The sequence below is a fragment of the Toxotes jaculatrix genome, chromosome 2 (genome assembly GCF_017976425.1).
Source record: "Toxotes jaculatrix isolate fToxJac2 chromosome 2, fToxJac2.pri, whole genome shotgun sequence".
NCBI classification, from domain to species: domain Eukaryota; kingdom Metazoa; phylum Chordata; class Actinopteri; family Toxotidae; genus Toxotes; species Toxotes jaculatrix.
In genome coordinates, this window is record NC_054395.1 from 6,562,352 (window position 1) to 6,588,234 (window position 25,883).

Here is a 25,883-nt window from a genome sequence, read left to right on the forward strand (position 1 = left end):
AGTGAACCAAAAGAAGTAAAACCAAAACAATGAGCTGAAGGTTGCACCGAAATTCTGAGGAGCTGAGGAGAGTTGGTGACAGAGTTGGTGATAATCCTTTGTGGGCTCATCACTACCGGGGACTCCTTTTGCAAACAAATAGTCACGTAATCCATTCATAGCTGCTGTAATATCAGTTACACAGCATGTCTCTAAAGTTTGTTAACATTAGCCACCATAAGCTAAATGGTCATACCAGACCAAGTAACTCTGAAGCAACAAAAGATAGGATAATCCTTTATTAATCTCACAATTTGCAGTGTTCCAGCAGCAGAAGGGATAGCATCAGTAAAATAAAAAATAAGCAAACACAGGTAGCCGCCTGGTTAGCTCAGTTGGTAGAGCATGAGACTCAACCTCTCAGGGTCGTGGGTTTGAATCCCACTCCGGGTGGCACCACCTCCCATGGGTTCACCACCATAGGCCTCCGGTGCATTGTGAATTGGGTGGGCTGCCCCCACGACCTGGGCCTGGACCCAGACAAGCGGCAGATGATAACATGACAAACACAGGTAACTAACAAAATAAGTAAAACAAATGCAAAAATAAGTCATAAGTAAAGTAGTAAAAGTAAATACAGTATAAAATCCCTTCTGCTGCCACTGCAAACTTTGGGATTAATAGAGGAGTAAACAGACTCAGCGGTCTCAGATATTGATATTGCACAGTATATTTGTCATCCTTAACCCTAAGTGTGATGCAAGGAGCAAGGGTTGGGTGTTTTATTTATTCTGAATTCAAATTTTACACTGTCTGGTTTTAGATCACAAATCATTTCAAGAGTAAATTAAAATTCTTTTGTTCTTCCAACATCAAGTCCGTCACCACCATGTGCTAAATTTCACTGCATTTGATCACTGCCAACAAACTGTGTAAAGCACCATCATGTCTGCTTGCCTGCCCTGAGTCTGCATACAAACTAAGTATATGCTGTTTCCAAGTCTGAGGCCGTGATGCAGAACTCACAGTAAGTCTTAGTGAAAGAGCACAGAAAATAACTCCAAGGATAAAGAACACATTTATTTCCTTTTGCACCTAAATAGCTTTCTTTACAGCGCCAGGGTCATGTGGTGACTCAGGAGACAGTCCATCTGTTGAACAGAACAAGTTCAGGTGCTATGCAAACAAATGTCCACCTGAAATGTTCTTGAACATGACACCACCTGCAGCTGCTGTTTTCTATCAAAACACGACCTCTCACCTCCTGTGAGGCACGAGAAATGAGAATTTTCCTTCAAGAATCATATCATTTCTCAAACACTGTACTTGATAAGTTTAAATATCTTTATGCGCAAACACACTTCAGTCCACAGACACTCACGAGTAGCTTGTTTCCTTACTCCCCTCCTTTTAGACATATCTCTCCCCCGCCTGCTGTGTGCACAGCTCTGAAGATAAAGTGTCTGACCTCCCAGCAGACTTCCTCCCTCCCCTGCTCCCCTCCCAGACATGTGCACGGTGATGCAGCAGACATCCTCTTTCCACCTACGAGGGGCGCCAGCAGCTGCCTCATTGTCACCATGCAAAGCTTCTCTCTGCTCTTCATCCTACTGTAGGGCCCTCACTGCCACACACACACACACACACACACACACACACACACGCACACGCACGCACGCACACACACACTCCCTTTCATCCTTCCACCTTCCACCAGCACTGCTGCAGAGGAGGCCTGCTCAGTCTGCTGGGTCTCTCTCTCTCTCCTGTGAGATGATGATGATGATGGTGATGGTGATGATGATCATGGTGATGTCAGCAGCTGAGTCTCTGTGAACCTATTCATGCAACATCCTGGAAAGTTTGATTCACATTTTGACTGGCAAATTGGAATCTATTTGCAACATGTGTTGGCTGTCATTTTGTCAAGGTGAAGAAAAAAAAAAAAAAAGTCACCCAAACAGGCCCAGCTGCCCACTGCAGAACACCCACTCCATCCCCAATAAGGAAAAAAGGCAAGGTTACAATGAACTGTGTGCTAGCTGGGTGATCTGCAGAGCTGTGTGCAGTTCTGACACAGGACATGTGTGTGACTGTAACTTACCCCCGTGTTTGTTTTTTGTTTTGTTTTTTACTGGAGTTGGAGGATCTAACTGGATCCAACAAAAAAATAGATGGTTAGTCTCTGGGGTTTTCTATTATGGGCAGTGAAGGGTAAACTTTTGGGACATATACCACTGTGCACTGGCTTCATATTTGTAAAATGGTGCCGATCAGTAGTTCCCATCCTAGTGCCATGTTTATGTTTTCTTGTTTTGCTATCATTTTGCTTTTTTTGATCATGAAATACTGGATACTTTCACCTCTTTGAGCTTCTTAATGTCCTTGACCACATTCAGCCCATAACCTGCAGTGAGGTGTCACAAGTAGCCATTGTCTCACGAGTCACGGGTCCAAAGGTTTGGGAACCACTCTGCGCTCTGCTTCTTTTGGATTTCCTGAATACAGAACTTGTTTAAATATCTTGATTTTCTGTGACTTTGATCAAAGTTCCTCTCTCTGCAACTTAAGAGGGTGAGAGTAATCAGTGGAGGCTGACAGTTCCTCGCTGTGCCGACTCTGTCCAGGTCCGTCACAAGTGGATGTTGCCACTGTGCACTCAGGGCGTAAGTGTCCTCCAAAATGGCAGGAACCTGGTTTCTTGTCACCTCTTTCATAACTGGTGGCTTCCTCTCTTGCTTTACATCTCATTCTTATTCTTTTACCATGTCCCATTTACTCTCCCATGGACTCCCTGTCCTCCCTGTCTCACTTCCATGTCAACGGACTTCTCTCTGTTTCCCTCTTCTTCACTTACAATTCACCACAGGTCTCACTCTTTCTCTTTTTCCTCTCTCACTGGCTGCATCACATTTTTCTCTGCCTGCTGAATGATTCAATTCCACCATATTCTTTCCATGAATCATTCGCACTTTGTGTGTGTGTGTGTGTGTGTGTGTGTGTGTGTGTGTGTGTGTGTGTGTGTGTGTGTGTGTGTGTGTGCAACAAGGCCACTCTTACTGCAGGAGGCGCTAGTTGTGGTATAGGTCTGTAACCATCTCTCTCTGTCTCCCTCTCTCAGTCCTCTCCCTCTGCTGTGTCTATGTGTCCCCCCTCAGCCACCCAGTCATAGGCCCTGCCCCCCCCCACTCCCCATCACCCAGCACTGCAGAAGAGGCCTCTTGTCTCCCCCGCAGTCTGCAAGGCCTTTCTTTACCCCACCCCCCTTCTCTCCTCCTCCTCCTCCTCTTTCTCTCTCTCTCTGTCCCTGTGCTGGCGTTATTGTCCCAGTTTGTGTGGCACCCTGATCTAGATGACCTCTAGCAACACGCAATTTTCAGAGGATGTGAAGCACAAGATGAAATGTTGTACCCACCACATCACAAGTGTCCTGTTATTGGCACACACACACACACACACAAATTTGTTATTTATCTTTTACCCCTCTTGCCAAAAGGAATCTCACACTGGCTCCTGTCAGTTTCCTACAGGGGGCGCCATCAGTGACTCCACCACAGCGTTATTACATTACAACCTGCTCACCACCCCCTCTATGTCCCTTCTTCTCTCTTCCTCACCTCACCGCCTCCAGTCTGTCTCCCTTTCACTGCCTCTGTCCTTCCTCCCCTCTCCTCCTCTCTCCCCTCTCTCACCCTGATCATCACAGCTCAGGTGGATGCAGGCTGCAGGTCAGATGGGGGCAAATGCTGAACTGACCTGAGTCCAGTTCAACCAATTAGCCTCCCTCCTGTTAAGTACAAGGGCTGTTTTGTCTGGGCAGCCTGAACCTCTTTGTGTCTGACAGCACACACACACACACACACACACACACACACACACACACACACACACACACACACACACACACACACACCAGGGCCTCTCCGTCCCTCTCCTCCAGCTGCAGGGGGCGCCAGTCTCTACACCACCACCACCACCACCACTGCCGTCACCTCCCCTCCCCCCAATCCTCCTCTCCCTACCTCTTCCTCTCCCCTCCTTTTGACTCCCCTCCTCCTCCTCCTGCTTTTCCCTTCCCCTACACCCCTCCTCCATCTGCCCCTACCACTTCCTCCCCTCTTTCTACCTTGCCATTCTCTCTCCTTCTCCCCCTCGCCTCCTCTCCTCTCCCTCCTCTTTGCTTCTCCTCCTTCATGCTTCTGTCCCTCTCTGACTCCCTTTCCCCCCTCCTCCCCTCCCCCCAGCGCCTCTCCCCACCCCTCCCCTTCGTCTCTCTCTCTCTCTCTCTCTCTCTCTCTCTCTCTCTCCCCTCCCTTCTCCTCCCCTTCCCCCTTTGAAAGGCTGTTAAGCGCTCCTTCTGCACACAGCACTGCAGATGAGGCCTCCGCCTCCCCCACAGTCTGCCAGGCCTCTCTCGCTCTCTCTCACTCTTCTTCAGCCTCCCCCACCACTCCTTCCCTCCCTCCCTCCATCCTTCCCTTCCTCCCTCTCCCTCGCTCCTTACAACAGCATAGCAACACTGACTAGCCAGCCAAGGAGAATCTTGCCTCTCGCTCCCTCTCTCTCCATATTGCACTGGGGTAATTTCCCTCCATTTTAGATTCCTCATCCCCAGGCAGCAAAGGATGGGATTTTAATGAAAGACGTGGAGATAAAAATATACATAGAGAACCTCTCTCCATTTACCTGGGCTGGTAGATGTAACTCAGTCAGATCTGATTGATCCTTACTCTGGGAGAGTACCTTTCATCCAGTGGTCCACCTCAGCAAAGGGTTAATAATGTTGTGTTCAATTTCTAACCAAGGCTTTTCCACATCTAATCATTGCTAACATGTAGCCAGGGTCCATTTGGTGTATCTGTAAAACAAAAACACAAAGGGACATATTGTAGCTCCCTGACACACACATCATATATTCTGTTTGATGTTTTCTTAAAACACCTCACCTGGAAAGGAGGACATTCAAACAGGCTTGGATTTACTGCGGGTGAGGTTTTACACAGGTACTGCATTTTGATCATTCAGAGCTCCGCCATCTGAAGAAGAACCTTTCTCAGTGATTTCACAAACGATCAAAGTTATCGTGATGACAACTGACTCCCTCAGCTGTAATTTCTATGGTCAGAAACATACCGATGATATTTATCCAGCTTCATCACAGCACAGATTCAATAGCACTCTGATCTTGTGAGGCTAAATTGGTGGGTATCTTAATTTTGGTTACCAAGCAATGCTGGATATTCCTGGAACTATTTTTGGCTTCTTACAGACACAACTCCTGCATGACAAACTTCATAAGTGATGAACGAAGGTGTACATCCTTTATAGATAAGGATAAGGACAGGGACAGGATTGTTTTCATTCCAGGTCATCTAGTCAGTTGCTTTACATTTTTTTGCACAACAAAGGAGAACATCATCACACTTTGATATCGCTTAAAAATGATTCTAACCTGCAAAGACATTCAATTCAAAAAATGCTGAAAAGCAGAAAATCAAATGACAGGGATCTTTTAGGCGCTGGATTAAACCATGTTAGATCCCTTTATTCCTGGCTGCTGGCCTGGATTTGGTGTCTGCGTGGTTAAGCTAATTGTAAACAACAAGAATGATTTCTGTAGAAAACCAGTGATAATATAGCTCTTCAACTGATACTGCAGCTGGTTTACTCACACTGGTAACCTCAGTGTATCCAAATGCTCCAAACAGCCACAACATTAAAACCATTTACAGGTTTTAATGTTCACAGCAGTAACGTCAAGCTGTTCAGATATGCTGACGATATGGCGCATTTCGGTTTTCTCCTGAAAGTTAATGCCAGACGTGAGGAGGCCGACTTGCGCCAGGTCACTGTACTGCAGGGCCGGTGTCAGGCAGGTGAAATGGAAATGACCAGACAAAGAGGAACCAGCAACAACCTTCCTGTCACACTCACTGATCACAGCCTTGCATTTAATGAGAACTCAGAGAGCATTTTTAATAAAGCTAACCAGAGATTACTTGAAAAGGCTTACAGGAACCTGGTTGAACAGCTTGGCATCCTGAACAAGCTCTCCAAAACTGTGAACACTGCAGGGAGAGTGATTGGCAAGTCACAAAAACACCCCTGTGATGTATTTGACAGTGCTGTACACAGGATGGCTAAACACATAATTGCAGAGACCTCACACCCACTACACTCGATTCAGGGGCCCCAGGGGCCAAGCAGAACTCATACAAGAAATCTTTTATTCCCTCTGCCATACAGGCACTGAACACAGAATGACTGCATCAGGGAACGTGTTATTTTAGAAGAGTTATCCCTGGTATTTAAACAACCTATCTGCTGCTACCTGCTCCTCTGCACGTTGTATGTTTTTAATGGTGTGCTGTTCTGGTTAGTGGTTTTAATGTTGTGGCTGACCGGTGCAAAATGGTGTACGATCAACTTTTCTTGTGTTTTTGATCCAAAATATTTGCTTTACTTCACAAAGAGGCTGGAAATGAGCTGGTGACCAGGAACTTTTGATCTAGCCAACAGTCGGTGCATCCCTGATGGCCTGTTGTTTTAATGAGCCCTCCCTTCCTACATGCTGCTAACTCAGTGTAAAAAGTTTCTGACTTGTTTGCTGTGTTCTTTTAGTTGAGCAACATGTCACAACAGTGAGGAATGTTTTGCAATAGAGATATTTGTTAACATTTGGTTGGAGGTTTGATTGAGACTGATCTGTGACCTTTCAGATTTGTCTTAGGACTACTTTGGGGGGGTTGAAAACCACTAAACTACACTACTTCAAATAGCTATCAATGCACCATGAAGTGCATTAACCTTCAGCCTCCACTGAGAAGTGCTTCATAGCCCCTTCTCAACCAAAAAGAGGGGCACTTCATTCACTGCTGTTCTAGTTAACAAGTACGAACACTCTGTAACAGGATGTTTAACCACTTGTAGAAGGTTTTGCTGTGGTCCCAGGAGTTTTGAATGTGACACAGTTTTAGAATAAGTACATATCGCAGTTTTAAGAAGCAAGTCTAAGGAGAAGTTTAGACAACTGCAGATTTACAATACTCATAATCTAAAAGAAAGACACATTCAAAGCTTCACTGAACAAAAAAAAAATTAAACAGCACTCATTGCCATGAGTTGTGTGAGAAGCACAATTACAGCACTTTATTGTTCATAAATGCTTAAGTGAAAAACGAAAACATAAAACAAATACACACAATTCAAAGAACACATTCTGAACACAACTCTCTTTTTTGGGAAAAAAAAAAATTGCTTCCACTTCTGTGGATGTCAGTATGGTGGTTACTGTCCAGTCTTATGGGGCAAAGAAAAATAAAGTTAAAATTGTGACAACAGAAAGCAAACACATACAGTCAAGGCTAATGAGCACAAGGCTGCAAAAAGTTGATGAAATGCTCCTTTCATCAGAAAGATCAAATAAAAAAAATAAAATTATAATCAAATTAAAAAGCCAAAAAAAAACCCAAATCAATTGTGTTTTTTCATTTATATATAGATATATTATTTTGCAAAAAAACTAGGTTTTTGTTAAAAAATAAACTTAAACATACAAGAAAATACCAGCCACCAAAGCAACACCTATCGTTAAGCATATCAATATAGAACATATGAGGCTACCTTACACACAGGTAATAGCAAATATTTAAGGGTACATGTACGGCAACATCTGTCCAAATATGTCTAAAAGACTGTACAAATTTACACTACCTATCTCGGTATAACTACATGAAAAATGATGGATTATCTGGTCAGCCTGAAAGCTTTACCTCACAACAACTCAATATTTTAAGCCATACTTCCAAGTTGAGTGGCTAAATCAATGTTAATAACTCCTTATCTCAATGTAATAAAGTATACAGAAGGCAAAAAACGTTTTCTATTTGTTTGGTGTAATTTCACTGTTGTCTTTGCACCTCCCCTCCCACTCACGGGAGAAACATTAAAACTTCACAAATCTTTACATCATTCCTAGCTGCTCGTCGAGTCCTGCCTTTAAATATCACTGAATGGCTTGTTTTGAGTTTTCACTCAAGCAGAGATCTCTCCTTATCACTCCCTCCTTCACAGATGCCCAATGTAACAAGGCAGTGTCCTTCAGTTTAGGCGAGGCAGATTTGTTGGCGTGGATCAAATCTAAAGTGTCTCTCTGACTGTGCGAGTCTTTCTGATTTTTGCAGTCAGACCTGCTGTTTGCCCAGCTGGGCCCCGTCTCTCCTGCTTCTTGCAGATGATGGTACGAACTTGGGAATAATGATGGGTAGCGTGTCTCTTCCTTTAGCAGCCTGTCTTCCTGAGCCCTCTGTGGGCCTGAAGCCGTTCTCTACATGTGCCCCTTCGAACTCGTCGTCGTCCTCATCGTCGTCGTCCTCCTCCTCGTCGTCGTCGTCGTCATCATCATCATCATCATCTGACATATCATCTAGATCTGAAACAATCTTGGCCCCTGTCCTCTGCTCCATTTTCTCCTTAGCTCCAGTATGCTGTTCGTTACCATGGCGATGTACCTCTCCCTCTCGTTCCTTGTTATCTTTCTGCTGCTCGTCCTCATCACTGTCGGAGTCAATGGCAATGGGCTCAGAAAGGTCTAGAGGCATTTTTTGTGGTAAGGTGCTGTTGATTGTCTTGGTTTGGTCTCTGCTGGCACTGTTGGGTTTGGGGGCAGATGGCGTTCCTTTAGAACCTTCCACAGTTCCAGTTGGCTTTCCCTTTGGTGGTGGGGCCACACCGCCATTAGCAGCTACAAGCTCCCTGTGTCTCCGGAGAGCCTGCTCTGACACCCCCATACGTGTCCTAGATGTCCGCCTCTTGCTATGTCGGCCCTCGTACACGCCATCCTGGCTGAACGCCAGCTCGTGGCTCACTTTGCTGAGCTTGTGCATACTGAACCCGAGCAACACGCGGGCATTTTGGGTTTCGCATTCCTGTACGCATTTTCTCCTTCTATTGACAAAGTGGCTGGAGATGTCCGACTTCCACAGCCACAGACTAGCTGCCAGCTTCTCCACCTCCCGTTGTGTGGGATATGGCGCTCGGTTGAAATACTGTGTTAGAAATGCCTTCCTGGACTCGTACGACTCATTTTCGTGTCCTTTGGGGTCAAGAGCCAGAATTACAGGTTTATCCGGATTTTCTACAAAAGTAGATGGACCGTTGCTATCCCGTGGGTGGGCCCTTTCCCCAGGGGGTCCGGGCCTCCTTCGTTTTGGTGCACTAGTGTCTGAGCTGTCAAAGTTGGCCCGTTTGAGAGCACTGCTCTGGGTCTGGTTCACCCGAGAAGAATGAGCAACCCGGCTGTCCTGCCCATTCTGGGATTTCCCTACACCTCGACAGTGCACCAAGTGCAGAGTGATGGTGGAGGCAGTCATGTTACTGGTGTAAACCCCCAAGCAGTGAATACATTTGTAGGTCAGTTTCTTTTCTACGGGATGGACTGTCTGAATCACCTGGTGCCGCTCTCTCAGGTGGTGAGCCAGTGAGTCTGAGATTGGGCCCTTAAGGATAGAGAAGCAAAGAGGACATAGCGTCTTGCCCACATCCCTTTTGTAGGGCACAGATGCCTGTGGGGCACTCTTGGTTAGTGCACTGTCAGCAGCCACTGACGGTGTTTTAGGCGGGTGCTGAGGCATTAACCTCTTGCCTGATATTAGGGAGGCAGACAAGGCTGATGACACAGAGGAGTTGTTGTTTTGAGCGTGAAATGCCACCGACTCCTCTGGAGCATCTCTCATGTTGTAGGTAGTGACAATCAGCTGAACATTCTTGGGATTGCCCTGTTGCAGGGTGAGGTCAAAGGTCAAGGGTGAGTCTGTGCGTGGGCCTACGCTCTCATCTGGGTGCGACAGCCGCATGTGGGCCACCATCTTCTCCACGTCATTAAAGGTCGCACGGCAGTGTGGGCAAGACAGGCCGTGGATCAACATGTGGTTTAAGAGCGTGTCGCTGGGGAGATAGCGGTTGCAGTAGAGACACTTGCTGGTGAAGTTGTGGATCTTCATGATGTAGTTGGCAACAGCAGGCACCTTCTCTGCTTTGTGTTCTTTTTCAAAATGAGAACTGTACACGTTCTCCGGGAAGAGCTCATTGCAGATAGTGCAGATTTTCCACTTCTGGGTGTAGGACGTGCCGAGGACAGAGGAGCCGCTTTTCTTGGCCGTGACAGATGCTACAGTAGTAGCTGCTGCCTGGACACGTGAACCCAGAGGGTTGGATTTGAGTGAGGAAGAGGCACCGACCAAAACTGGACTCCGCAGGCTGCCACCAGAAATAAGCTGCTTTGCTGCATGTGACTGCTGGGGCACAGAAACCTGGGCATTCCCTGGCAAAGTAACCCTCACCTGCTGGCCGCCGACAGAGAACGGCTGGGTGGTCCCCGCCTTTAATCCTATTGCATCATGTTTCATCCCTGATAGAAGACTCTGAGAGGTGAAGCCCGCCTTTGATGCGATAACAACCCGACCCAGCTGCTGTGAGCCAGGAGACCTGGTAGTGGCCATTACTGCACCTTTAGGGCCCATCCCAATGATGGTCTTGTCTCCTTGGGTTTTGGAGGGGATCATGATGATGGGTTTGGGGCGGGGGACTATCACACTGGTGTGTCCAATCATAGCAGTCACCTGGTAGCCAATCCTCTCGTGGTCCTCAATGACGTGCTGAACCAGAGCCTCGTAGGTCCTTGGAACAAACAGACACTTCTTGCAGTGGATCTGGTTACTGTTAACAGTGTTTGTGCTATTGCTCTCTGTATTTCCTGTGGCTCCTGCTGTGCCACCATTCTGAGCGTTTGTCTTCTCCCCCGGTTTCACAATGTAGGGCTGGGCAACTTGCTGGAAGTGTTCCCGGTAGATGTGCTTTCGCACTACATTGTACAAAGGGTCCCTATAGGTGCACTTCTTGCAGTAGTACACCGCCTGCTCCACACTGTCCCCGGTCCTCTTCAGCATCCCGTCCTTCATCATGATCCCACCGGCCCCTGCCACCATTCCACCGGGGCCCTGTCGCACAGTGTTGTTAGGCATGTGGAAAAGTTTGATGTGCGTTTCCAGAGTCTTTTTGTTGCCATTGTAAGTGCAGTAGGGGCAGTTGAGCAGAATGTTGTTCTCAAAGTCCTCGCTGTGGACATTTCGGAAGTGGCTCTTGTATGCAGAGAAGTACTTGGATGAAAAGAGGCAGCCAGAGCAGCAGAAAGGCTTTGATCTGTAGTCCTGGAGACACAGAGGTGGGAAAAAAAGCTTAGACTTCAGAAGTTCTTTGTCTGGGAGAATTAAAATGTATTTATTGTACTGTTATGCATATTATCTGTTACTGTGGTAAACAAAAAAACTATTCTAAACAACAGATTCAAATATCAGTGCTGCAGTAAAACTGAGTATTTATGTAAGAGTGTATCTGTGCGTGTCACACACCTGGACTTTGGTATGTGAAGGCTCCCACATGCACACATCTTCCCAGGTAGTGTGCTTTATATACACCTCTGGAGGGGTAAAGTCTTTATAGTCCTAAACAAGGAAGTATAGATTAATACTTGATGTTGAAACAGATGCACAGTCAGTAAGAATCTGAAACATTGACCAAGCAAAGATGGCCCTGATGGATACATGAAATACACGTATAAATGGTGGAATTATATGTTTTCTTGCTTTTGATGCTTCAGTAATGATACGTGTTTCTGCAAGGACACATGGACAGGGTTTCTGAGTAACTGTAGGCAACACATTTGTTGACATTCATGAATTCAAAATCTCCCTCTGCTGTCCTGTGCATTAAACAAAAGCTGATTGGATAAGCACAAAACTAAAATGCAGAGACGTATTATTTATTTTCTATTATTTAAAAATAGTTCCTTGGGTTGGAATCACACCTCTGTTCTCAGCTTTCTACTGTCCTCTGGGACACATGTTTACTTTATGTTACATCTCTGGTCTCTAAACAATCTTACTGTGGAAAAATCTAATCAATAGGGGTTCGTACTTCATACTACCACACATTTTTCACTGAAATCGGTCAAAAAGTGACATAACTCAAACAGCTCCCTCCAAGACAGTCTAAAGCTCCATCTAATCCCATCTAACCCCACCAATAATTCTACATGTTTGTGTCCAGGCCTCTATGAAATCCGGGGAACTGGATGCTGAATTATGTAAAGTTTTTGGTTTCTGCTTTGAAGTCTGAGGAGCATCTTTCTTGTACATTAAGAGACAAAATAGAATGAGGACATGGTGTCAATCAGGACAATAACATAACACTGTATGCCACACTGTATGCTTGTAAGTCGAGTGCATAGATAACTATCATCTTACAATATCTATATGTATGAAGCAGAGCAAAGCTTCCTACTGCTTAACCCTCATTTCCTGTAGTGAGCCAAACTGTCTCTAAAGTGACCACATTATTAAAATATAATTTCAAGTATGTAAACCAATGCTCAACAAGAGATGAAGATAATGCTTGAAACAAGAATTTGAAGATAATCATATTTGGTGATCTTGGGGAAACTCTGGAGTGTGCATACACTGTACACTTCTTAAGACACAGATATCAACACAAATGTACAGCTCTATATGCTGTGATCATAAAAATACCTCTAGGTGATCTCTACAGAACTCCAAGCCGATGTCTCCCAGAACCTTCTTGACATTTTTCCTCGCTTTCCGCAGACTGCCCAGATTATTGACGGGGAGCTGGAACATGCTGCCCACCTGAACAGAAGAGACACATACAGCCTGTGATCAACAGGTGTAGGGCAGAATATGGATAGGTGACTGTAAACTGAACTATGAGTCATGAAATGAACAGTTCTTTGAAAAAGACCTTTTAAATGACTAATCTTGCCTGGTATAACACCTAAAAGGGGGAGGTCCTGATCAAAACCCCTTTCAGACATGAAATACACAACACTGATGGCTTCAGCTTTCTGCAATGGCTTTTTGGCATTTAGACATATTTGTCTGTTATATAAAGGTTCGTTATGGCTTTACACAGACATGAATAAAGATGTGACAACTTGTCGAGCATCTGCAGCAGGAGTCATTTAACTAAAAGTGACTAAGTTTTTACTCCAATAGATTATCAAGCCAAAGCATGGGGACTGCAAGGATTCAGACTGAAAACAGCACTGCGTTATAATAGTGCAAGCGGCTGTGGTGGTGGGAGCATGATGTTTAAGGTACTGCTGAGACAATGAAAAACAACGCAGGATGTCCAGTATTACTACATTTATTTCATGTTAATTAATCTATCAGAAACGTGTGCTTTCATGTAGGTGACTGGCCAACACAGTGTTGTTGGATGACGTTGAATTGTGGCAAAAACTGTGCCTGGTGCAACTTTTTTGCCGGATGACCCTGCATTGTTTTGCCGGAGCCCTTTGCACTGGCACCCCCGCTGTGCTGACAGATTGGCTCCATTCAAATAAATAAGAGGACTGTGTTTTTCCACGCAAAGCTCAAAATGGTCTGAATGCAGCCTTATTTTGAAAGGCACATTTACAGAGATTTACTGTCACATAAATAGTCTTTTTCACAGCAGACATTCTGCTTGTCATTGTAGGCAAAGCACAAGTGTTGCTAATTACATTTATGATGGCTCTGTTCAATTCAAATGTCCCAGCAGACCATGGCAGTGCGACAGTCAGCCAGAATTACATATTATTTACACCTGTGCTTCTCATTCTGTGACATGTCAAAAGTCCTCTGTGAGAACGTTAAGCAAAGCTTCAGTTCAGGGAGTTTCAGGCTGATGAGGCCTTAGCAAACCTTTAAGACTCTAGCAGATGTGATACACGTTCCTGTCATTTGTTCCACACTATTCCACTGACTGACATCAACCAAGATATACAGCAATGCACCGGCAATGGCAGGGTTTAAGATGACTACTAGCTTGTAAACATGTGAATAAACAATTCATGTTTAAAATAATTTAAAAATAAAAACTTGTTTTACGATCAGAATTGCACTCGATGCGCTTGTTGGACCTTAAGGACACACAGCGCATCTTAGTGAGAAACACAATGTCAACTTTTCTGGTGACAACTCCAGGGCACCCTTAGCTACAAAGTCACAAGCCCGTGCTCACTGATCAGTTTTTGCATTGTGCGTCCATTGCATACTAAAAAAGCTATTAACAAACTGGTAATAACAATAATGATGAAGATTTGATTTGACCTTGCAAAACCTGACTTGGCTCCCTGGCGTAGAAAGAAATGTTGCTAGTACAAAGACAGACCCACTGGTTCCATACAAAATACAGCTAAACCGCCATCCACCCATTAATTAGGTGTTATTATCACTAACAATTAAATTGTCATTAGTGAAGTCACCTTTGCCAGAAGAAGTAAGGGTTGTTTAAATTACTGTCCAAAGTGGCTGGTCAAATATCTGTATTCAAATCAGTCCTAGATATAGTGGGGTCAAAGGTCACTGATGCATGATGACATAAAGGCAGCTCAGTGACAACAAACACCACTGTCCCAAACAATTCCTGTGAACACCTCAGCTTATTTCCCTTCTAGAAAACACAAAACAGAGAGGGGGAACTGTGTGTGTGTCTGGTTGCACCAACTGTTGACCTAGTGAAGAGTCCAGAGAACCAAAGTCAATCCTCCTGTCTGTCTCACTGTCTTGACTTGCCTGCCTGCTGTCTGTCTGTCTTACATCCAGAAATGTGGTGTGAGTGAAAGAAACACACCCCCCTACCCACTTCCCCTCTCAGTCTCTCTCTCTCCTGCTTCCCCCCATTACTTGTAGATGGCGCTAGAGAGGAGCTCCATTATGTAAGCTTCCCTATACTCTGCCTGCCCCCTTTTTCTCCCTGCTTCGCAATACCATCACAGAATGGCGCCTCCTATTGAGTCAGCAGCAGCCTCTACAATATGTCTGCAGTGGAGGGGGAGGGGAGGGGAGGGGAGGGAGGAGAAGAGGGAGGGATGTTGGGAGGGAGGAAGGGGAGGGACAGAAGGAGTGAGAGAGATCAGGGAAGGGGGAGGGTGAGTGTGAGAGAGGATGAGGTTGGGGGGTGAGGGAGCTGGGAGGAAAAGAAGGGAGAGACAGGGGAGGGGGAGTGAGTGAGCAAGGGAGGGTAGAAGGAGTGCGAGGGGAGAGATGAGAGGAAAGGAGAGAGGACAGAGAGTGAGCGACGGAAGTGGAGGGGGGAGGGGAGAGGATGGGGAGGCAGGGAGGTCGGACAGACAGGCTCAGAGGAGAGGGAAGGGAGGGAGGGTGAGGAAAGGAGGGGAAGGGGTTGAGGGGGGAGAGAGAAAATGGGAGAGGGTGAGAGAAAGAGGGGGCGATGGATATGCACGCAGGGGAGGGGGTGGGAGGAAGAAAAGGAGAGAGAAAAAAGCCAAGGAGAGGCTGAGCAGGAGGGAAGGGAGGGAGAGAAGGAAGAGGAGAGTGAGGAAAGGCGATAGGAGGCTGCTCTGCTCTGCTGAGGGCTGCTGGCAGAAAACAGGTTTCCCCCTTCTACTGTGCTGAAAAGAAAAAACAAGAGGCCTACAAACCTTCAACCACAGATTTCCTAACACTCACTCAGTCCTCCACCGGGACATGGTAACAACCTATGCTCAGGCTGACTACTGCTGTTTACACTTCAACACACCTTCAATGTGTACATGTTTACCAAGGGGAAAAGCTAATGCTGACGTCCATATTCACAAAGATCCCAGAAAAGTTTGGGATGCTTAAAAGACGCTGGGGTTAGTTGTGTCAATACGCTCAACATCTGTCTGCTGCACTTAGTATAAAGGTGGAGGGCTGACTGTAAGTGAGACTGTGTGTGTGTGTGTGTGTGTGTGTGTGTGTGTGTGTGTGAGAGAGAGAGAGAGAGAGAGAGAGAGAGAGAGAGAGAGAGAGAGAGAGATTGATGGTAGTGAATGTTCATCATCTGACACTTGTCCTGACCAAGTGACAGCACCACCCCAAACACTGGGTATGAGTGCATCACAAACCCTCGTGTCACCTGGTTGGACCCTGGTCATATTCTGATCACCTCTGAGGGTTTGATTAGTCAAAGGAAAACTTATATAATGAAACAAACAGTAACATGAATTCCCTGCCACCCTCTGTCTGTGGCTGTGAATATGTATCGGGTGTCCCCCCAAACAAAACTCTCTCTGTATATTAATGTAGCTACACTCTCAATAGTCACAACATATCTCACGTTGCAAACGTTAACTCGCAGGATCTGTCGTGGTGCGTTGTTGTAACGTTAGTGTCAGTGAGTCAGTCGTGTGTCTGATCAACATCTGGCAGTATCCAGATCGATGGCTTTGGCAGGGAGCTGCTGCCACTGACAAAGAATGGGGACACACCGCGCTAAGTTAGCATGCTAAGCTAGCAACTCGCACCAACAACATGTAATGTTCAAAAACTAGTGCTGCCATTTTTTCCTGAAAATTTCACAAAGCACATTCGCCTGCATTTTACCGGGGCTGTTATGAGCACACATAGGGGAGAAGTCATTCAACTTGAGGTAACGCTGAGCCCCCCCCCCCACCCCTCACTTATACAAACACAACGTTAGCAATATCTACAGGCAAGTTACCTTAGCTGTAGTTCACCGCCACCCCTCGCATCACCGCAGGTAGCCACAGCTAACAGCAAACTATATCACTTTGAGGGATATGTCCTACATTATGACAGACAAGTTTACCTGCTTTCACATCCAGTGCTCCCGTCCGAGTGAAATGTGTCACCTCAGGATGACTGAGACGATGTACAGACACTTTCACTTTTTGCCAGCTATCTCAGTAATATCCTTTCAGGTGACAACTAGCTTCGCGGGGGGAGCCCGGCCGTCGGTGCACCCTCCAAACCCGACTGTCCCTCGCCGACAAGGGCTATATCCTCTTCCCTCTGGTCGGCAAACGGGAACAGAAAGCCTCCGAGCCTCATTAGACAATTAAAACCTCCATTCCCTGGAGTGGTGAGGGCGGACACATGTCCTGTTGTTAGGAGCAACAAACCGGCGTACACACTCTTTCAAATAAATTGCCCAAAGTCTGCCTGTGATTGCCTGGCAGCCGATAACGTTTTGACCATTCTCCTCTCTGACAGACAATACACATCCAGCCTAGAAACTGCCCTATCCAAAATGGCGCAAATAAAAGGGGCGGAAGTGACATCTACTTGATTAGCATAAATAATCTCATTGTGAGAACCTCGCGACCCCCGGCTCATTAAAACTCTTGATTGGTTCGTCAATCAATTTGGCCAATTAAGAAAATATCTGTTCATGAAAATACCTATCTCGTCCCTCAAAGCCTGCAGCCAGCCTTTGGTTTCTGTGTCCGAGGCTGTGGGGTAAACAACCCGGTGTAGTAGTTGCAGAATCTGGCCGACAGCGGGCGTCCTTCTGGATTGGGGCTCTCCGGTCTGGGCGCATGCGTGGTCTGGCTACATCTGCCCCCCCCCCCCCTGCAGTGGGTCGGGTGTACTCGGTGCCTCAGCACTCAGCTCAGTGCAGGAGTGGTGGAGTGCTATCAGGGTTTGAGCCAACGGTAGGTGGCGCGGTAGCGTGCTGTGTTACTAACTGCCCAGTTCCACCAAAACCGACCGGAACTACTTTCCTGTAAGGTGCCCTATGAAGAGCAGCCCCAAAGACAGCTCTTGTGTCAGCTCTTCACCCACAAGTGACTCTGCGTTTACATGGTTAAAGGGATGGTCAAAGTTGCCCATCAGCAGGGGTTAATTCTGCCCCTCCCACCCCCATCTCCCATCATCATTATCAAAGTGAACAAACCCCCAACCCTCATTCCTTGACAGTTTTTTAATGCTTGCATGGTACCTGCCTGATTCTAGGTTTGCTGTTTTAATTCAGTAATATTCAATATATAAATCCATTTGACACAAACCCCTCTTCAAGACATGGCCTCATAGACAGGGCACACCTTAAGGTGTCAGTTGATGCTGTGAAGGTGCATAGTTCCTAACAAACTTCCACATAAACAGACTCACACCAAAACAAAACACACTGTCAGGGCCTCTGGACTTTCAGGGTCTTGGGAGCAGTCACCTGCCCACTTGCTACTCCAGCCTTGCACAGGACACTTCTGTTGCTGTAAGGAGAACAGTGGGATGTTAACTGTCTTTACCCTCTGACCTTTAAAAAATCAGTCATGTATATTCATCCTCGTGCGACCTCTGGAGTGTATGTGTCAGAGGTGTACAAACTGGGACCTGCCACTGCTACTGCCTCAGCACAAAGTATACAACACTGTGTAAGAGGGAAGAGATGTGGTTCAAAGTCCCAGAAGAAGTTAGTAAGTGGACTCTGTCAAACTTCTCGTTTCAGGAATTATCTTTCACACTCAGCATATCTACGTATCTTTTGTGTTGGGTAAGCCTCTGATGAGCCAGGTCTTTTTTCTTTCATTTAAACACATTTTCATCTTAATCATCCAGGGTGGGCCTGACATCATGTTTGCCCTGTTTTGACTGAAAGCTCTCACCATGTTAAAAACTTCAGATTTTCTTAGGACTGTGTTGCCTGACCTGTCCGTGCTTAGAAAATCAGCAGCCCCTCACACTTGTTTCAGCTTTGACCTTGATCACTGAATATCAATGAGAGAAGCGGGTCACTCTCCGTTTCCCATTTTAGGTTTTGACTCACTGCACAACAAGAGCACAACCAGAGAAAAACAGAGCCAACAATACAAACTGTTTAATTTTATACAAACAATCACAGGTGTAGCAGATCACTGTAAACCCTTCTCATCACTGTGTTAATGCAGAGTTCAGTCAGCTGTCTGGATTGGGAATGATGAGACACCATGTGCTTTGCTCACAATTCATTAAAGAGGATGATGGGAATGTAAAGCACTAGGTTCCTTGAGTATTCTGGACAGCTAAAGACAGGGATTTTATATTTATTGCCAACAGGGGATGTCTCCCTTGTCATAGGCTGTCATGTTACTGTCTAACTGTAGGCAAGTGGAGCGCCCCCCCTCGCATTACAATCCTGATATAACTACAGTACAGTATGTGAGACAGTGACTTTAGAGGAACAATATATGATTTTTGGATGTCCATACTGAGCACGTGACTGATCATGTGGTGGCAAAGAGTGTGAGCAGTCCTTTCACGAATGACACAATCTCATTCCCTCCCAGTTTGGACTCTCCATAAACTCGATCCACAAAGGAAATGGGGACCTGTTGTTTGGGAGAGGAAGAAGAAGAAGAAGAAGAAGAGAATGATGATATATCTTGACAGATTCTCATTGATGTTTCAGCCTAAACAGTGTTTAAAACTTACGTTCAGAAAACAAAACAAAAGGCAGTTTCATTCACATTAGACCATGTCTTTCTGAGCTTCACAGATCTGACACTGGCAGCCTACTTGTTTATCTAGTCTAGGTTTGATATCTCTGCCTATTGTGGTTTTTGAGCTAGACCTGGTCTAATCTGTGAAATTACCCTTTTTGTTTTTTTATGAATAGTTTTCAAAAATCTGAACCTGGCCTTTAAACAGTGAACGAGTGAACAACTGAATCAGGGCCTCACCTCTCCGACTGTGTAGTTGAGCTGTCTGGCGCGGACGATCATCTCCATCTGAAAGACGTACCCTTTGGACACACACCGCTCAACTAGATTCTCCAACACCTTCTTCTTGTACAGCCTGAGACAAGTTTAAAAAAAGAAAAAAAAAATAAAACACAGCAGGAGTGTGAGAAAACACAGCTCCATGCATGCACAATTCAACAGTCAGTGGCACTTATTTCACAGCACTTGCACCACTTACCTGAAGCTGCCTGTGAGGTCTGAAGCACCGGGTCTCAACAACACTTGAGTCAAAAAGTTGGCTCCCCGGCTGTGAATGAGAGAGGGAGTCAGAGGGAAGAAAGGAAAATTCTTGCCTATTGTAGTCAGGGTCAGTGCAAGACGAATGAGTGGAAATTGAAGACGACGTACTGTTGTTGACTTGCACATACCTGATGAGTTTCCTGCGCAAGTCCCAGCCATACACGCCTCCGTTGCCGCGGTATCGAGTACCAGACACCAGGTCATAATCACCCTCCTTCTGCTTTCTGGAAAACAAGACAAAACAGTCTTTTAACTGAAGGATGTGAGCACTGTTTCGCTTCCAGCTGTCATTTGTGGCAGAGTGACTAAAGATTATTATATTTATATTAATAAATATATTAACAGATAGATTTTTCACTGTGTATGTGAACTGAAAAACAATTCAAAGTATAAAATCAAAAGATAAATGGAAATTCAGAAACACTTACTCGATAAATTCTGGGATAAATTTGGGCTGGAAAAAAAACAGAAGAATAAAATATCACTAACTGAACACTGAAAAAAACCCCCAGATCAGGTAAACTCACATCTCAGGGCCAAATAATACTTCTACTGCAATTCAGGAACCAGTTAGAGCTGAAATCAATAGTTGATGAATTGATAAGCCATTCAAAAGAAAATGAATCAACAACTATTTAGATAATAATTATTTTAATCACTGGTTTCAGCTTCTGGAACGTGAAAATTTGTTTCTTTGTCTCATGAATCGCTTTTTAGATCTTTTAGACTGCTGTTCAGACAAAACAAGCAATTTAAGACGTCATCTCACCATTTCCTGACATTTTATAGACCAAGTGAGTCATCGATCAATCAAATACGACAGACTAATAAAAATAACTGTTACAGCTTTAGTTTCAACTTCATGTGTTGTGTGGCCATCTACTGTGATCATGCCAGGAGAAGGCAAACACACCCAGTGGGAGTCAACATACTGCATACACACAATCAAACAAGCACCACTCACATGGTGGGAAAGATCTGCATCCATGATGATGATGAAGTTCCCAGTTGCGTGCTTCATGCCGTGGATGTAGGCAGTGCCTTTGAAAGGAAATGGGAGTTCAACAGCAGCCGGCAAAGGTCACCAGAACAAATACACCAACTCTACCACAGTTTCAAACTCACCTAGGCCTAATTTTTTTGCTCTAGGTCGTAGAAGCTGAAACACAGAACAGCGAGAGTAAGAGTGTGTGTGCATAAAGATCCCATACACCATTCATTTACCAGAGAACTGTTACACAGACTTGGTAGATTGCTAAGAAAATCTAACCCAAACAAGCAGCTGTTGCTGCTACAGTATTTTAGTCTAATCAGTCTAATACAGACTTTACGCGGATTTAAGAAACGCATTATTTGGTTCTTCTCAATAAAAGACAGCGATTAGCACCGACTCTTCACTTACTATCTTGTCCTCTCCATAGATTTTCTGCAACTGCTCTGCCACCTCCAGTGTGCCATCTGGGCTTCCGTCGTCAATGACGATTATCTCGTAATTATATCCACTGTAAATACAAACAAACTAAACTTCAGAATGTAATTTGGTTAGGTCGGTTGCCTGTCTCTAATTAACACACACACACACACACACATTGGTCCAACTATTGTTGTGAGGACACAAATTGACATAATGCATTGCCCAGCCCCTTACCCTAAGCCTAAGACTAAACTTAGCCATCACAACCAAATACCTAACCCAAACCCTTATACTAACCTAAACCTGGTTCTAACCTGAACCCACAAACAGCCCTCTGAAGGTGTGAGGACCAGTTACTCTTCATTCTGGTTTAGTGACAGCTCATCACTGACTTTACCACAGCAGTGATGTTAGCTAACATTAGCACTAGCCGACCAGATTTACTGACTCAGGGAAACTCACCTTTCACCGAAGTATTTCACCAAAAGCCACACTATCAGAGGCAGGTTTTCCCTTTCGTTGTAGGTAGGTAATAAGACTGAATATTTGTCTCCACTGTCTCGGCTTGGATGAGAAGTTTTTCGGCTTGCCATGGCGACGTGAATCTACTTTAACCTGACTTGTACAGTAAAAGAAAAAGCCACACAACATCCGGTTTATTATTTTCAAAATAAAGTGAGTATTGGCGTGACTGTACTCTGCACAGTCCTAATTCAAAATTAGTACACAGCATGAAGTACCAAAAGTAAAAGCTCTCAATATGCAGAATGACCCATTTCAGAACATTTTACTGTATTATAATTACTGATTCACGTGAGAGCATCACTAATCTTGCAACTGAAGAAGCTGCTGAAGTAGGTCCTCAGTTTAACTGCCTTATATTCTGCTGGATAACTTAACATATACTGATATACAATAACTTGTTGATTATTATTATTTTTAATTAAGACTCTGAATCTGCAAAGTAACCAGTAAATGAAATTACCACAAAAGTAGCTCAAAATTGTTGATTAAAAAGGTAGAACAACGGAACTTTGTTACATTCCACTACTTCATTTTAAAATAGCAATTTTCAGCCTGTTTACATCAGCTATACTGATAAATCACGGAAAAATCATGGAAGCATTAAAACATGCAACTGTTCTTGTAGTTAGCACCAGTTTATCCATTATTTGTCATTCTAATACCTGATGTGTAAGGAAGTTAACACATTAATATTGTAATACCTCACAGCCATGACAACAGAAAATACAGTAGACAATACTGCTCAGTAATGTCCTCACGATCTCATTACAACAAGGCTATTAGATGAAGTAACTATGCTCCACTGGTTTTAGAGGCATCGTTCGCCTTTATTTTGAAAAATAGACTAACATTTCTGACAAAACCGGAAAACGAGCGTCCTATTAAAACTACCTTGACAAAGCCACTTGGTTGTGGTTTACAGGTTGGAAGTTCCGCGGTGCTCTTCAAAATAGACACCACTGGAAACTCTCTTTTCAACATGGTTCCGACAGGGACTAAGACATTATCGTCATTGTTTATTCTTCAGTTTATCTTCTCTCGCCCTCCACAGGGATGGTGGAGGGCAAGTTCAGCCAGATTTGATAAATTCATTGTTTTGCTCAAGAGCACTTCAGCAGAAGACAAGCTTGCTGTCATACAGCTTGAACAGGAAAAGAGTTTCACAGCATTACAGCATCCTGTCAGTCAGGACAGTCCAGTTAATTTGAAAAGAAAAAAACAAAACAAAAAACCAGACCTCATTAGACACGTTAATGCAGTTTTATTAACAAATTCAAACACATACATATAAAAAACCCACACAAACAAACATCTCTATGACACTGTTTCACTCTCTCTCTAACACACATACGCACACATCATGTAATGCTTATTAGCCCAAATCCCAGGAAATCATAAAATGTAAACACAAATTTTCAATACAAATACATACAGTGTAAAATATCATAACATGAATAACTGTATACAGTAAATATAATAAACAATATACAAATGATCATAAACACTCGACAACAGACATTCTCACAGTATCATTTCTACCATGGAACAAAAAGAAGCTTTTACGCCATGGATTAAGCATTTTCATTATGCTTGAGGCAGTTAAGGTTAGAATGGCAGATGAAATAGGTAGAAATGTAACACAGATAACTAAACTACTTGGCATTGATACAGTGCATGAATACATATAAAATAGTAACAAAAGGTTTCAGTGCGAATAATGGTGTATAACACAGCACTTTACTGATCCCAGTGGGAAAATATTTTCCGTTATGATGCTCTCTGTTCATCAAAACATTATTCTATATTAAAAAGCTTCCTACTTATTCTTAGTTTCTTCTCAGCTGTTTTATGTCAAAGAATGCAATAACAAAAGGACAGATAGAGAGAGAGAGACAGAAAGAGCCTTCCTCTATTATTTCCTTTTCTCATGTTTGATGAAGCTTCTGCATCAGTACAGTGGCAAGTTCAGCTCACCAAATCACCTCAGTGCTGCTTCTTTCAGCTCCGTTCCCAGTCTGTCACTCAACTCCAGAGGAACCACAGTCATTTCAAACAGATGTCAGTCACTCAGTCACTTTACCATGTGCTGCGTGCTTCTTCATGTCCTCTCAAGGCTCGTAGCCATAATAAGGGTCTTCTAAGTGAAGAGAGCACACACACAAAAAAAGAGTCAACATACAAGAGCACTCCCACACTGTATCTGGCAGTGTTGGAAAATTGTTGCAGCAATAAATGAATGAAATAAAAAATATCCACAAGTGGCAATGAAGCCAACTGTGGGTTTATTTAAATAATGAAAAAGAATGCAGAGCTATAATAGTTTCACATACATCTTTATATTCCCAGGCTGTGTGTTATTTGAGTCTGTGAACCTTTCTCTGTAGCTAACCTGTTTGCTGGGGAACTCTGTGGCAGCCTCCACTGCTGTCACACACACCCGGTGGTCCAATCTCGCCTGCCTGTCCAGGAGGTCCAGGGATCCCTGGGGGTCCTGTCTTTCCATCATCTCCTTTGGAACCTGGGGCTCCCAGCTTTGACTCACCTGGTGGACCTGCAGGTACATGTAACACACAACACACATGCAACACAAACAGAAGAATCAGTACAGAGTTGTTTACTGATGATTTGTTGGACAGTTTATGTATTATATTATCAGACACTATTTATAGCAACTGATGCATTCTACAGTATTACACTGTTAAAAAGAACAGTAGTAAAAATGCTTGGCATGTATTTGAGAGCTTAAACATAGTACCTGCAAATCCTTTGACCCCTGTGGGCCCCTGGACATTGGTCCCTGGATCACCTCTCTCCCCTGGCATACCTCTCCGCCCTGGAGAAATGGAAGATACAAACCAGCAAAATGAAGAATTCATAATTTTTTCATGAGAGACCCTAAAAAGAGAATTTTCAGATCTGTGTGCAACACTTGCTTAACACACATGAGAATTTGGTTGGTTTGTTTTCATTTCAACAACAGTCTTACCCTGTTCTCCTGGATATCCACCCCTGCCAGGTCTCCCCCTTGGGCCAACATGCCCCAAGGCACCCCTGGCACCTGGTGGGCCCTTGGGCCCTGGTATACCAGGTTCCCCTGGGGGCCCAACTGGCTCCTCAATAGGAGCTGGCTTACGACTTATCTCGTTAATGAACATGTCGAGCTTCAACACCTCCTCTAAAAAGCAAGAGAATGTCTTTGAATTGTCTTTGTTTCATTCATAGCCACTGAGCCATATACAAAGATAAATTCATTGCAGGAGTCCTAGTGTTTTTACATGATTGCTAACAGAGTACTTACTGTGCACTAGCTGCTCACAGGCCTGTGTGACCAGCTGGTAGATCATGGCCATGGACTGAGGTTCACCCTGTAAACATCAGCAGATTCACCAACTGTGGCTCCAATAAAAGCCAACACATCATTTTGAAATTAGACTTTAACACAAAAAAAAACAATAAATAAATGTGGCCCAGTGTGATGAGAAGTTATTTTAAAATCTGTGCATTTAAGCGCTGAAATAAGAAAAGGTTTGTAACAATATAACCCACCTTCTCTCCTCGTTCCCCTTTACTCCCTGGCAGACCCTGTAAAAGTGAAAGATACATAAGCATAGATACAAATAAACCCAGTGTGAAAACAAATATGACTAATGTTGTCATTTGTCCCTCGGGTCGTACCGTAGGTCCCACAGGTCCTGAGGGGCCTCTTTCCCCTGTTGGCCCCGGGTATCCTGGCATTCCTTGGAAACCCTGTACAATACACATAGATGGATGAGTGGAACAGCAGATAAATGACAGAACAGAGACAGACTCACAGTCAGATGTCAGATCCTGAGGCAACTGTGAGCAACATGTTTTACACTGTGAGCTCAACCTGTGACACTCACAGACATCATCACGCGCATCAGTTGTGAACTGCAGCCATTTGACCTAACTTGCTCTAACAAGTGCACAAAATAGAGTTTACAATAAAACTGAATCCACCCCTGGTCAATATTATTGAAATGCTTAGTCATTAATACAGTCGGTTTAATACAGTTTTATTTGTTTTTAGCCAAAGCCCAAGAAGAATGAAGCCCATTAATCTGAAACTCAGAAATGTTTGACTAATTAAACTATAATTAAATAACCAACTGCAACAACAGTCAGTGCACCCTTCATTAGTCA

General features: G+C 44.4%; 3 protein-coding genes and 1 non-coding gene across 4 annotated transcripts in view; 1 reads left to right on the forward strand and 3 right to left on the reverse strand.

Annotated features, from left to right (window-relative positions):
- The first annotated feature begins 359 nt into the window (after nucleotides 1–359).
- Nucleotides 360–432, forward strand: trnal-caa. The gene has a single exon. It is a non-coding gene; the product is annotated as a tRNA-Leu (tRNA).
- A 6,679-nt stretch (nucleotides 433–7,111) lies between these two features.
- On the reverse strand, nucleotides 7,112–17,055 carry adnpb (activity-dependent neuroprotector homeobox b). Its single transcript, XM_041051816.1, has 4 exons — nucleotides 16,630–17,055; nucleotides 12,564–12,680; nucleotides 11,388–11,480; nucleotides 7,112–11,186 (listed from the first exon to the last, which is right to left on the reverse strand). Exons 2-4 carry the CDS (start codon nucleotides 12,669–12,671, stop codon nucleotides 8,163–8,165), a joined length of 3,225 nt encoding a protein of 1,074 aa, XP_040907750.1. The 5' UTR covers nucleotides 12,672–12,680; nucleotides 16,630–17,055; the 3' UTR covers nucleotides 7,112–8,162.
- A 1,568-nt stretch (nucleotides 17,056–18,623) lies between these two features.
- dpm1 (dolichyl-phosphate mannosyltransferase subunit 1, catalytic) lies at nucleotides 18,624–21,809 on the reverse strand. The gene is made up of 9 exons (XM_041051853.1): nucleotides 21,657–21,809; nucleotides 21,183–21,282; nucleotides 20,906–20,939; nucleotides 20,745–20,821; nucleotides 20,209–20,234; nucleotides 19,909–20,004; nucleotides 19,719–19,787; nucleotides 19,481–19,595; nucleotides 18,624–19,129 (listed from the first exon to the last, which is right to left on the reverse strand). The coding sequence occupies exons 1-9, from the start codon at nucleotides 21,785–21,787 to the stop codon at nucleotides 19,025–19,027; spliced, it is 753 nt and encodes a 250-aa protein (XP_040907787.1). The 5' UTR covers nucleotides 21,788–21,809; the 3' UTR covers nucleotides 18,624–19,024.
- Nucleotides 21,810–22,979: 1,170 nt separating this feature from the next.
- Nucleotides 22,980–25,883, reverse strand: part of LOC121190798 (collagen alpha-1(XX) chain) — a 28,256-nt gene continuing 25,352 nt past the window's right edge. The window contains exons 36-42 of the mRNA XM_041051805.1: nucleotides 25,395–25,466; nucleotides 25,266–25,301; nucleotides 25,018–25,084; nucleotides 24,706–24,894; nucleotides 24,475–24,552; nucleotides 24,109–24,270; nucleotides 22,980–23,856 (exon numbers count right to left, since the gene is read on the reverse strand). Coding sequence (XP_040907739.1) covers nucleotides 23,828–23,856; nucleotides 24,109–24,270; nucleotides 24,475–24,552; nucleotides 24,706–24,894; nucleotides 25,018–25,084; nucleotides 25,266–25,301; nucleotides 25,395–25,466 — 633 coding nt within the window. The 3' untranslated portion in view covers nucleotides 22,980–23,827. The remainder of the gene's footprint in view (nucleotides 23,857–24,108; nucleotides 24,271–24,474; nucleotides 24,553–24,705; nucleotides 24,895–25,017; nucleotides 25,085–25,265; nucleotides 25,302–25,394; nucleotides 25,467–25,883) is intronic.

Coding starts and splice junctions, on each gene's coding strand:
- dpm1 (XM_041051853.1), bottom strand. CDS start 21,787: ATGGCAAGCCGAAAAACTTCTCATCCAAGCCGAGACAGTGGAGACAAA. Junction 21,283..21,656: donor GTGAAATACTTCGGTGAAAG/GTGAGTTTCCCT, acceptor TTGTATTTACAG/TGGATATAATTACGAGATAA. Junction 19,596..19,718: donor GACCTCACAGGCAGCTTCAG/GTAAGTGGTGCA, acceptor AACTTGTCTCAG/GCTGTACAAGAAGAAGGTGT.
- adnpb (XM_041051816.1), bottom strand. CDS start 12,671: ATGTTCCAGCTCCCCGTCAATAATCTGGGCAGTCTGCGGAAAGCGAGG. Junction 11,481..12,563: donor TCTGTAGAGATCACCTAGAG/GTATTTTTATGA, acceptor TTCCTTGTTTAG/GACTATAAAGACTTTACCCC. Junction 11,187..11,387: donor CTTCACATACCAAAGTCCAG/GTGTGTGACACG, acceptor CTGTGTCTCCAG/GACTACAGATCAAAGCCTTT.